The sequence below is a fragment of the Cebus imitator genome, unplaced genomic scaffold (assembly GCF_001604975.1).
Source record: "Cebus imitator isolate Cc_AM_T3 unplaced genomic scaffold, Cebus_imitator-1.0 Scaffold145, whole genome shotgun sequence".
Lineage (NCBI taxonomy): Eukaryota > Metazoa > Chordata > Mammalia > Primates > Cebidae > Cebus > Cebus imitator.
The window spans coordinates 4989551-5001181 of NW_016107460.1; the positions used below are offsets into that span (position 1 = coordinate 4989551).

Genomic DNA, 11631 nt, shown 5'->3' on the forward strand with positions numbered 1-11631 from the left:
TTCTCTCTCCGTGTGTCTCTTCTGGGACACAAGTCCTCGGGTTTAGGGCCCAGCCTAATCCAGTGCGGCCTCATTTCGACTTACCTGGTTATATCTGCAAAGACTCTATTTCCAAACAAAGTCATTCTAAAGGTTCCAGGTGGACGTCATTCAGCCGGTACCTGCAGGCGCACGGACCCTTCAAAACTGAATGTGGGTTCTCAGGCCTCAATGAGCTGCAATTCCAGCCTCCTGGGCCCCAGCCAGGGTCCTGACGTCTGGAATAAGGGGAAGCAGCAGCCGGGAAGGGGGCAGTTCTGCCGGGAGCCTCCTCCTCAGATGGCCTTGGCTGTGCGGGGCGTGTTGGGACGGCCACCCAGCCCCTGATGTGCCCCACCCATGACGGGTGGGGCGGCAAGGCTGGCAGCATGCCCACTCTCATCCAGGACACAGCCCAGGGCCTGCGGCGGCCGACGGCTTCTGCAGGGACCACTTCCATCTGGAAACCAGAAGGGTGTCCACAGAGAAGGGGCAGGCCCTCAGCTCCCCATCAGGGCTGGTGAGGCGGCAACCTCGCCGTGGAGGAAAATCCTTCCACCTGGAGCCGAAACTCCACGGAGATGATAAATCTCCCCACGTGTCGGCTTCCAGAAACGACGCCTGCCATTTGCAGATGAAAAATGCCGGCGGGCCGGCTGGAAGCGGCAGGAGCATGGTAGAAAGGTTAGCGCTCCCACCTCTCCGCCGAACACAAAGCCTTTTCTTCTCCAGCTGGAAGCGAGCATGCCTCATGAATGCAAAGCGCTCTTTCAACATTCGACTTTAAATTCTTTGAATTAAATCCGGACCCTTCTGAGCCCTGTGTTCGCCCAGTTATTTATCACGGGCTAAGTGTAGAAGCCTGTTCGGGGTCTCCGGGGACTGCTGGCTTAGGAGCTGCATCTGAAATGTTATAAACTATTTAAAACCAAAAGCCCTGCGTGTCCAGTCAGAGGAGGCGGGTTTGCAGGCCGCGCTGGGAGAACGCGCGGGGCCCGGCCCAGACTCATTCCGCCTGGCTTTCCTCTGGGTAATCACTTTAATACACTTGAAAATAAACCTCTTCCCCACCGAGGCAGGGCGATTTTTTTCCCCTTATTTAGCAAACATTGATTTTTATTCCCTCCCCATGGTCCTGGCTCTCTGTGAAATTAACAAGCCAGCTTTGTCCCCGAACCCCCGCGCCCCCACCTGCCGCCTCCCCAGGCCCGTGGCAGTCCCCCCTCCCGCCGGCAGGGGGCGAGAAAGCCACTCTTTTGAGGGCCCCACGCGGCGCTCCCTCGGGGCCCGCCTGCACCTGGGCTCCTGGGACAGGGAGCCAGGCTTCTCCCCGGATGCGAGGGCAGACGAAGACCTGGTTCCTTCCAGAAGTCACACGTCAGGACCCGCAATGCTGAAGGAGGAACTGGGTGGGGGTTGTGGAAGGCAGCCCGGGAGAGCAACCCCCAATCTCTCAGGAGCCCTGCCGGGTGCCCCTGCTGCCTGCCCCGTGCCACCCAGGCACACTCCCCAAAAGACCGTGCGTGGCAGGATCCGCCCCCAGCCCTGCCTGGACGCTGGCCGGCGCACTGTCCCTGCTGACAGCCGAGGAAACTGGGCTGGAGCGGCTGGGACTGGGTGGGAGCTCCTGGGGGTGACTCTGCGCCCCAATCCTGGAGTCTTCGCCTATGCCCTTTCTGGTAGGGGGCCTCCAGGATGGCCCTCAGTGTGCCCTTTCCCTTGGTGACCTCTCCCCTCAGCTGGGCTGACCGGCACACTTCTGACGGGTGGGGAGCTGCACGGGCCAGGCCACTTCCCAGGGCGGTCCCGGGGAGGCCCTGGCCTCCGCGCTGGCTCCTCCTCTCTCTCTCCCTCCTCCTCTCTGTTTCTGTATCTCTTTCTGTCTCTGTGTCTCTCTTTGTGTCTCTGCGTCCTCCTCTCTCTATCTCTGTCTTTCTCTCTCTCTCTCTCTGTCTCTATCTCGGTTTGGTCCCCCCAAGGGAAGCTGATGCCATGTGTGAAGCCACCTGGACAGGCCCATGTGGGGAGGGATGGAGGCTGGACGATGGCCGCGTGAGAGCTTGGAGGACAGAATCCCCTCTCACTCCCCGCTGAGGCTTCCGCTGAGGCCGAAGTCCCTGCCCAGAGCTCAGCTGCGGCCTGGTCAGGACCCGAGAACCAGAGTCACCCACACAGGCTGTGCCCAGGTTCCTGGCCCTCAGAGGCATGAGATGATGGACACGTGTCTCAAGCTGCCAGACGATGGAGTCACCCCTTACCCAGCCAGGGAGGACCGTGGCACCGCCATGCACCCCATGCAGCAGCTTCTCCTGAATGCCAGCCAGACTCCAAGTCAAAGCCCAGGTCACCGCCCTGAAAGTCACCACACAAATGTGAGCAGAGCTCCCGGGGGAGGTGGGTGTGTTCTCATGCCTCAGCCCCCCTGTGCCTGTGGCCTTGCCCGGCCAACCTCAGGCCTGTCCCAGCCTCACCTACTATGGACAGGGCACGGGGGCCCGGTCCCCACAGCCCCCACCACATGAGTGCACGGAGCAAAAGGTTTCCAGTCTGGAGGAGAGGGGCCACCCTGTCCCTGGCAGGCCAGCAAAACCGCTGCCCAGCCCCGACTTCCCGTCCCTGCCGCCCGGTCCTCTGCTGCCTGGTTGTCTGCTGTCCCTGCTCTGTTCCTCCGGGGCAGAGGTGCCCGGCAGCTTGGCCATGTCTGGGCTCACTCTCCCCTCCCTGCACTGGGGTCGGGTGCTCCCCAAGCAGTGAGGCACTGAGTCCTAGCCAGGGGAGGCGAAGCACTGGATTTGAAATTAACTATAGTCCTCACAACGCCGGTAACCGAGCGGAGCCAACCTGAGGACACGCACACTCGTGAGAGCTTTGTGGGCTGCATGGCCCCCGAGCCCTGGCGACCTCGCCCATGAGCCCCACTCCAGGCCCCTGTGGACAGAACGTTCCCCACGGAGTCCTCTGTGAAGCCGGTAAACACGCAGCGTGGTGGGGTCAGAAGATGGGGCCTTTGGGAGGCGATCGGGGCCCCCATGACGAGAGGGTGAGAGCGGAGCCCCTTCCCTGGCCGCCACCGAGGACACAGTCAGAGATGCCCTCACAGACCCCACCGTGCTGGCACCTGACCTCAGACTCCCAGGCCCAGGCCCTGAGAGGTCAGGGGCTGCCGCTGGAGCCCCAGGCTGTGGGTTTTGTGAGGCAGCAGCCCATCTCTGGGCACCGCACGGCGCTGCCCACCCACCTCTGGCTGCGTGTGGACGGTGCTGCTGACACGTGGGCCTGGGTGCCGGGGCTTAGGCCACCCTCATGGTCAGCACCTTCCCGATACCCTGAGGGAGACAGTCCCGGGGGCTGCGTATTCCAGCTCTGTCTGCGGTTGGGGAGGAGGTCAGAGCCCGGAAGCTGCCTCAGGGAAGGCTCTGGTCCTTTTAGCCTCCAGAACCCAGTATCCCCAAACCTCCCTCTCAGGTTCCCGCCACACCTGTCCCAGGTGAGTGGCCACCTCTGCACCCAGTGTGTGCCCAGGCAGGGCTCATCCCCTGCTGGGGAAGCTGGAGCCCCCACTCCCCCAAGGCCACCCTGCTGGCCACTAGTTGGCTGAGGCTCTGGGTACCACAGAAGGAAAAAGGGGTGGAGGGAGGAGAGAGAGGAAGGGAAGGGGGGAGGGAGGGAGGGAGGAAGGAGAGAAGGAAGAAAGAAGGGAGGAGGAGGGAAGAGGGAGGAAGGCGGATTGGAACAGGACAGGGAGACAAGGAGAAAGGGAAGAGGGAGGGAGGAAGAGGAGGGAGGGAAGTAGGAAGGAAGGAGGGAAAAGGAGGAAGAGAAAAAGGGAAGGAAAGAAGGACAGAGGGAGGGCAAGAGGGAGGGAGGGAGGAGGCAGGATGGGAAGGAGAAAGGGGAGACGAAGGGCAGGAGGGAGGGAGGGAGAGAAGGAGGAGGGAGGAGAGGGAGGAAAGGAGGGAGGGGAGGGAGAAAGGGAAGAGGGAGGGAGAGAGGGGGAATGGGGGAGGGGAGGGAGGAAGGGTTGGCTGGAATGATGGATACTGGGTGGGTAGATGGGTGGAGGGACTCAAGGCCTGAGCTGCGGGGAAGAATGCTGGGGCTTGGGCCCTTCTGGGGTGACGGGCAGAGAGGTAGAGGAACAGCCTCCCAGGCCTCCTGCGGCCACTGTGGGTCCTGTGCTCCCCACGCCCCCTCACTCTTTTGAGGACAGTGTGCCTCCTGCCATCTGAGCGTCGCCTGTTCCTTCGCTGCAGACGCCTGCGTGGGACCCTCAGCCTGCAAGATCTGGCCACCAGATGTGGGTGGGCACTAATGAGCTCAGACCACTGGTCACTAATGGGCTGAGGCCACCAGTGGCAGATGGAACCAGGGACGATGGGGCTGACAGAGAGGCCCCTCGCCCAGGGTTTGGGTGACCCGGACACCCCGGGCCAGGGCAGTGGGGGCAGGGGGTGCCCAGCAGATGCCGGGCTGCCCACTCCGAGCTCAGATGCCTGGAAGCTCCCTGGGGCACCCATGTCCGTCTACCTCCCACTTCAGTCTCAGGGCCCCCCACGGGGATGGGAGGTGGGTGGGGGGTGCTGGGGGAGTGGGAGGGGGCTGTGCTGGGCGGGACTACTCCAGCAGAAAGAAGAGTGAGGCTTCCTGGGCAGCATGGACACGATGGCCCCAGAATCCTCTCAGGGTCAGGCCTGCCCTGGAGGGGACGGAGGCGCGGCCAGCTCGCCCATAAACTTGTCCTAGCGATTTATGAGGCTTGGCCTGTGTGGGTGGGGGTAAGCCAAGGTGGAGCCGCGGCCTCTGATTGGAGCAGGGAAGGAGGACGTCCTTCGCCACAAATGCTCGCCTGGAGCTCCAAGTCTGCTACTGGGGCGTCCGTCTACTTGGAGCCAAATCCCTCCAGGTGACAAGGACCCCCACGGGTCTCACACAGGCCCCTCCAGGCGGTGCAGACCCAAGTAGTCAGAGGGTGGAAGGTGCTTCCTCCTGGCTGGCATGCACGGCATCTCGCACCGTGGGTTGAAGGGAGGAGATGGAGGTTCCCAGTCACCTGAGAACCGACTGCAGGGAGGAATTTCTGCCCCAGAGGCAGCTGGAAAGCAGCGCAGCATCACGTAGGCTGTGGCTCATAAACCCGCTCGATCTCCGTGCCCGCGTGGTGCCAGCCGCAGACAGAGGCCAGGGGGCCTCGGTGCTGGAGTCTTCAGGGCCCTTCCTGCTTGTTCTGGCTCTGCCCATGTGGCGGGCGATTTTTCAGCCCGAGAGACACCGTACAGCCAGGATGGAGGGTCTGCCAAGCCGCGGCCAGGCCTGAGCTGGGCCTTGCCCCTGAGCTTCTTGGCTTCAACAGCAAACCCCGATGTGATGGTGACGGAGCCAGCGTGGCCCTGGGTGTCCAAGAGCCCCAACGGCAACTGCGGAAGGACGACCCTGCCTGCAAATTGTTTCCCCTAAGTGGCCAAACAGCAACGTGGTGGGCCTCCCAGGGCCTGCTCTGCCGGGCACGTGAGCTCCCAGGATGGGTCAGGGCACCAGACCCAGGGCCAAGGACCTGACTTCTCCCAGGCTCAGCAGGGAGCATGAAAACATTTAGGAAAAAGGGACCTGGCCCAGGGTCAAGGCACCGCCCGTGCCGCGGTTTCCCAGCTGCATACTTGGGGGTAGGCCTCTGTCTCCTCCAAAGCAGGACTGGCCGGGGTCACGGAGGGACCCAGAAGAGATGGAAACAGGTGTGAAGGCCCAGACCTAATGTGGAGGCTGGGGAAGCAGCCGGGCCTGGGAGGGCAGGGACAGGGGCCTGTGTGTTTCTGCAGGACGTGTACCAGGGTAAGAGGCTGTGCCCGGATGCTGCGACTGCCTTGCCATGGCAGCAGGGCACGGAGGATCCTCGGCAGCCCCACAGCACCCTCCAAGAGCTCACAGTCCGGGCTTAGTGGCGTCCGCCTCCTCCTCTGTCCCACCTACAAATGCCCAGAGCCCCGGCCCACCCTGGGCCACCTCCATGCGTCTGTGCACGTGACCCGAGAGCCCTCCCCACCCAGCATTGTCACCGCCTCCCACTGTGGCCACCAGCAGAGCCAAAATCTAGACAGTGTCAGAGCACTTTCCTCCTGGCTCAGCAGTGAGTGTCAGTGACACTGAGGCACTTCCAGCCACACCTGAGAACCAAGGGTGCAGCCCCTCTGTGACGGCTGCAGCTGGAACCCCAATACGCAAAACCCCAGGGCATGCTCTCCCCAAAACGTGAGACTCGAAGCCTTAGCAACCCTTGCAGCTGATGGTGGATCTGGCTGTGCAGAGCTGGGGTCTGGGAGACCACACAGCCAGCTCAGTCATCCCAGCTGTGGGGGACCTTCCCAGGCCAAGGCCACCTTGCCAGGCATTGGGTGGAGAGGGCTTAGCTGGGGGCAGTGGGCCCAGGGGACATGAACCATCCCTGAGTGGCCCTCCCTCGCCCTCCCAGGTCAACCTGGTCCCTGTCCGGGGCCATCTCTGATAACTTCGGCTGACACTGAGCCAGTGCTCAGCAGGGCACATGACTGAGGGGTCCTCGCCCCTCTGCAGAGCCAGGAGAGAGCCAGGGCATGTGGCTGAGGGGTCCTCGCCCCTCTGCAAGCCAGAGAGAGCCAGGGCACGTGGCTGAGGGGTCCTCGAACCTCTGCAAGCCAGAGAGAGCCAGGGCACGTGGCTGAGGGGTCCTCACCCCTCTGCAGAGCCAGGAGAGCTGCCCGGATCTCATCCTGGGTCTTCAAAGGGCTGCCCTGTGGGTGTCGCACCTCGGCCAGGACCCCAGGCGGTGCAGGTCAGCAGGGATGGGTCCACTTCCATCTCCCAGGACTGGCACCTGTGGTCTCCCAATTCTGCCTGGAGGGAACCCTTGCTGCACAGGGTGATCCTTCTGTTGTGAGTGTGGCTGCACGGGAGAGCCAGAAACCGATCCGCAAATGACTCACCTCACAGCCTGGGACCCGCCTGGAAGACGGCACTCAAGGGGGACCCCTCTGCCCAGTAATGCAATCTAATAGGAACAGGGCCGGGATGGCGCCTGCCCCCGCCCCAGGGTGCTCTCTCCGTCCCCCAGCACCGGCCAGGCCTCAGGTGACCTCCAGCAGGACCTAGGGGGTGACCTTGATGTGGGCAGGGAGGAGTGCCACAGCCTGGGTCAGCAGGTTTCGAAGGGGGCCTCAGGGCCCCAGGCCACACCCGTGGATCAGCGCTTCCATCCACACCTACCGCCCCGGGGAGCCCGGGGTCCCTGAGATGACTGCAAGCTAGCTGCGCGGCCGGTGGCTGGCCACCGTTTCCAGAGAAATGGAGATTTAAAAGCCACATCAGCCCCAGCCCGTGTTTGACTCAGTTTTCCTCTGGGGATGCCCTTTGGGAAAATCCTTCACTAATTATCAAGTTTGTGTTGACCCCCACCCAGGGATTTGTGCTGCCCACCAAGCCGCATGTCAACAAGACACGTCTGTACCGCACACCAACGAGTCTACCCCACCCACGTATCCCACGCATCTGTGCGGCACATCCATACCTGTCTATATCTTGTGTCTACACCACATGTCTGCAGCATGTGTCTGGACTGCCTGTCTACAACATGTGTCTACACAGCCTGCTGTGTCAGCAGGGTCTGCAGGACGCACAGAGGGGGCCGCCAGCAGGAGCCGAGGGACTCTGGGAGGGAGTGACCCCTGGAGGCGTCCTCTGGGAGAACTCTGGGGGACCGAGCTGGGCTCGGGTGTGACTGTGGACTCGACAGGAGAGGGCGAATGAACCTTATGTTCTCTAAGGCCACCGCTGCCTGCCGCAGGAAGGACATGAAGCTGGCTCCCAAGTTCGATCCCCTCCCACTTTCTCCCCAAGCTGAAGACCAAGCAGGGGTCTGAGTGCCAGGCGGGCACTGCTGTGGGTCCTCTGAGAGTCCAGAGCCGGCTCCCTTGGCCTGGCCCAGCACCGCATTCCTGGTCGTGCTCAGGCCTTGAGCTTTAGCGGCTGGCCATCTCTGAGCATTCCTCTTGGGCGTGGCCTGACTGTGTGGCAGCCCCTAGACACACAGAGATGTCACAGGCTGCAGTCCCAGCTGCCCGCATGAAACCAGAGGCCACATCTTCAGGGTCGCTGGGGTTCCCAACTCTATGGGCCACTGGACTTCGCTCTGTGCTGGCACTTCAGAGTCTGCAGAGAGGAATGAGGGGTCCTGGCCTCAAGCCACAGCAGAGGTGTATTCCTGGACAAAGGGTCAGCAGCCCAGAGGGCTTTGAATAGGGCCCACCTAGTGGGACAGAAAGCCGGGGCTAACCGCATGGAGGGAGGAGAAATCCCTGAGAGCTTCCTGGAGGAGTTGCCATTCAGAAGCACATTCTGAGTGTCTGTTGGGACAGAACTGCTTTCAACACCCCTCCTGCCTGGTGCTCGGTTCCTCCCCTTAGCAAAGGGAAGTGTTGTCAACCCAGAAGCAGCAGCTCTGGGGCCAGAGATGCTGGTTTTCTGGGTGCACCCAGGCTGGGCTGCTTCTCCACTCTAAGGCTAAGCCTCCGCCTCAGCTCACAGGCTTATCAGCACCGCCCTAGGATGCACTGGCCTCCTGCTCTTGAGTGCCTCACCCTGCGGGGGATGGGGGCTCAGCCCCACCCCCGCCCAGGGCCCCTGAGGCTCAGGACAATCGTTGCCTGGGCTGGATTGTTACCTCAGAGACTTTGCCCTGGAAGAGGCCTCAGCAGTCCCGACCCGCGGCTGAGGGCTCCGGGGCGCGGTGCTAGCCCTGCCTGCCAGACAACCCAAGAGCCGAGGATCCCCGACAGCATCACACGGCGCTGGAGGGCGGGTCTTGATTTGGATGAGGCTGAGAAGGGAATGCGGCCGGCATGTTGAACCCACACGCCTTAGACTCCCCTGCTGTGATTTTTGACAATGGCTCGGGGCTCTGCAAAGCGGGCCTGTCCGGGGAGTTTGGACCCCGGCACGTCGTCAGCTCCATGGTGGGGCACCCCAAATTCCAGATGCCCTCGGCAGGAGCCCACCGGAAGAAGTACTTTGTGGGGGAGGAGGCCCTGTACAAGCACGAGGTCCTGCAGCTGCACGCCCCCATCGAGCGCGGCCTGATCACGGGGTGGGACGACATGGAGAGACTCTGGAAACATCTCTTCGAGTGGGAGCTGGGCGTGAAGCCCAGTGACCAGCCCCTGCTCACCACGGAGCCCTCCCTGAACCCCAGGGAGAACCGCGAGAAGATGGCAGAAGTCATGTTTGAGAAGTTCAGCGTCCCTGCCTTCTACCTGTCGGACCAGGCAGTGCTGGCTCTCTACGCCTCGGCCTGTGTCACCGGCCTGGTGGTGGACAGCGGGGATGGGGTCACCTGCACCGTCCCCATCTTCGAGGGCTACTCCCTGCCCCACGCAGTCACCAAGCTCCACGTGGCCGGCAGGGACATCACGGAACTCCTCACGCGGCTGCTCCTGGCCAGCGGCCACACCTTCCCCTGCGTGCTGGACAGGGGCCTTGTGGACGACATCAAAAAGAAGCTGTGCTACCTGGCCTTGGAGCCCGAGAAGGAGCTTTCCCGGAGGCCAGAGGAGGGCCTGAGGGAGTACAAGCTGCCCGACGGGCACATTGTCAGCCTCGGGGACCCGCTGTACCAGGCGCCCGAGGCCCTGTTTGCTCCGGAGCAGCTGGGCGGCCAGAGCCCCGGGCTCCCGAGGATGGTGTCCTCCAGCATCACCAAGTGTGATGCCGACATCCAGAAGATCCTCTTTGGGGAGATTGTGCTGTCGGGGGGCACCACCCTGCTCCACGGGCTGGACGACCGGCTTCTCAAGGAGCTGGAGCAGCTGGCCTCCAAGGGGACCCCCATCAAGATCACGGCTCCCCCTGACCGGTGGTTCTCCACCTGGATTGGAGCCTCCATCGTCACCTCTCTGAGCAGCTTCAAGCAGATGTGGGTCACCGACGCAGAATTCAAGGAGTTTGGGCCCTCTGTGGTGCAGAGAAGATGCTTCTGAGGGGTGCTGCTCTCGGGCCCGGTGGGGAGAGAACCCGAGGCCCTGTTTTGGGAAACGTTCAATAAACGGCAGATGCCGGCGGGTCTGGCTGCTCGGCTCAGTTCCTTCTTGCGGGCGGCAGCGTAGCTTCTGGCCCTGGCGGTGAATCTGTGGTGTCCGTCCACGGCACCCCCACCAAGAAAGCCCGGGCTGAGTGCAGGCCGGTCCGTCTGCAGTTCATACGGAAAGCAGGCCCCCGGCCTCAGGTCAGCAGGGCCCCCGAGTCTGTACTCTTAACAAGGGTCTTAGGTGGGCAGAGAGAGTGGGCAGGGAGGGTGGGGACTAGCAGGTGCCACCTGGTTCTGAGGCCTCAGCAAGAGACCCCACCCGTGCAGGCCCTTACCCTGCACGCCAGGCCCCGGCTGCGCTCGTGGGAGGCCGGGCGGCTGGGCAGGCAGAGCTGCGGTTCTCAGCAGACCGGAGCAGAGGGGAACAGACGGGAACAGAAGTCACTGCCTGTTTAGGGCCCTCTGCACTCAGGGGTCCTGCTCCCAAAGGAAGAATCGGCACTTCTGTTCAGTGAGTGTGACGCTTTTGTTTGTGTTTACTTTCAAGGATGTTTACAGCATCATTGTTTGGGGGCAGAATCCTGGAAACAAAGTTAATGGCCATCGCCAGCCTTAATGGTTGAGTAAACTATGCACGGAGGGAATTTTTCCACATAGATGTGGTGGAATTATCCCAGAATATTATTGGGAGAGAAGTGGAAAATACAGATAACTCTTATAAAATAGCCCTTCCCCTGGGAAAAGCAAGCAGTACCCCTTCCCCATGTCTTTGTCTGTGTCCGGCCTTTGCATGGACACGTGCCTGTGCTCCGCATGGTCACCACCAAGCTCACACACCATGGCTTCCGGCACGTGGCCGGGGGAAGAGGGAGGGAAAGGCGACACAGGAGGAGAGGAGAAGGGAGAAGAAAGGACTCAGGAAATTCCGCCTGGATGAAACGAACTCATTTCCCTGAAACGTGCCCTTCAATCTTCCCATGGCGTGTCCTTTCCATCATTTCACGTTCAGCCGACCTGTGCCGTACTGGGAGCGAGCAGGTGGCCGGTCTGAAGACGGCGTGTAGCTGGGTCACCTTCTCCTCCACCCCGTCGGTCTCTGCCTTTTAACTGGCGTGTGCAGACCATTCGCCTGGTAGCGCATGACATGCGGGACTGGGGTCTGCCACCCCTCTTCCCTCCGCCGTGCCTTCCGCTTCTCGTTCCTGTTTCTTCTGACCTCGCTCTGGGTTGCCGGAACCTGCTGAGGATCGTGTCTCGATTTATTAGCGTGTTTAGAGGACCTTGCTTTTGTAGGTTTCTTAGCGGCCACCCTGGGTGTGACGCCGCATGAGCGGGAGCGTATATGACACCACAGGCTGCAGGCACTGACGTGGTGCCGTTAGAGGGAAGCGTGAAACCTTCTTCTGTCCAGGACCCTTCCCCGTCCCCTCTAATGCACAGTTGTTTTGTCTCCTGTGCGTGCGCCGAATACAACATCAGAGGGCGCTGGGATTTTCCTTCAACCATCAAATATGATTTAAGAGGCTCGTCAAGTCGAATCTTTTGACCCCTACTTTTACCCGGTCTGG

General features: G+C 61.9%; 1 protein-coding gene across 1 annotated transcript; it reads left to right on the plus strand.

Moving 5' to 3' along the window:
- Nucleotides 1-8723: 8723 nt before the first annotated feature.
- ACTRT2 (actin related protein T2) lies at nt 8724-10095 on the plus strand. The gene has a single exon (XM_017542676.2). The coding sequence runs from the start codon at nt 8883-8885 to the stop codon at nt 10014-10016; it is 1134 nt and encodes a 377-aa protein (XP_017398165.1). The 5' UTR covers nt 8724-8882; the 3' UTR covers nt 10017-10095.
- The last annotated feature ends 1536 nt before the right edge of the window (nt 10096-11631 follow it).

Excerpts from the sequence above, each read along its gene's own strand:
- ACTRT2 (XM_017542676.2), top strand. The coding sequence starts at position 8,883 with ATGTTGAACCCACACGCCTTAGACTCCCCTGCTGTGATTTTTGACAAT.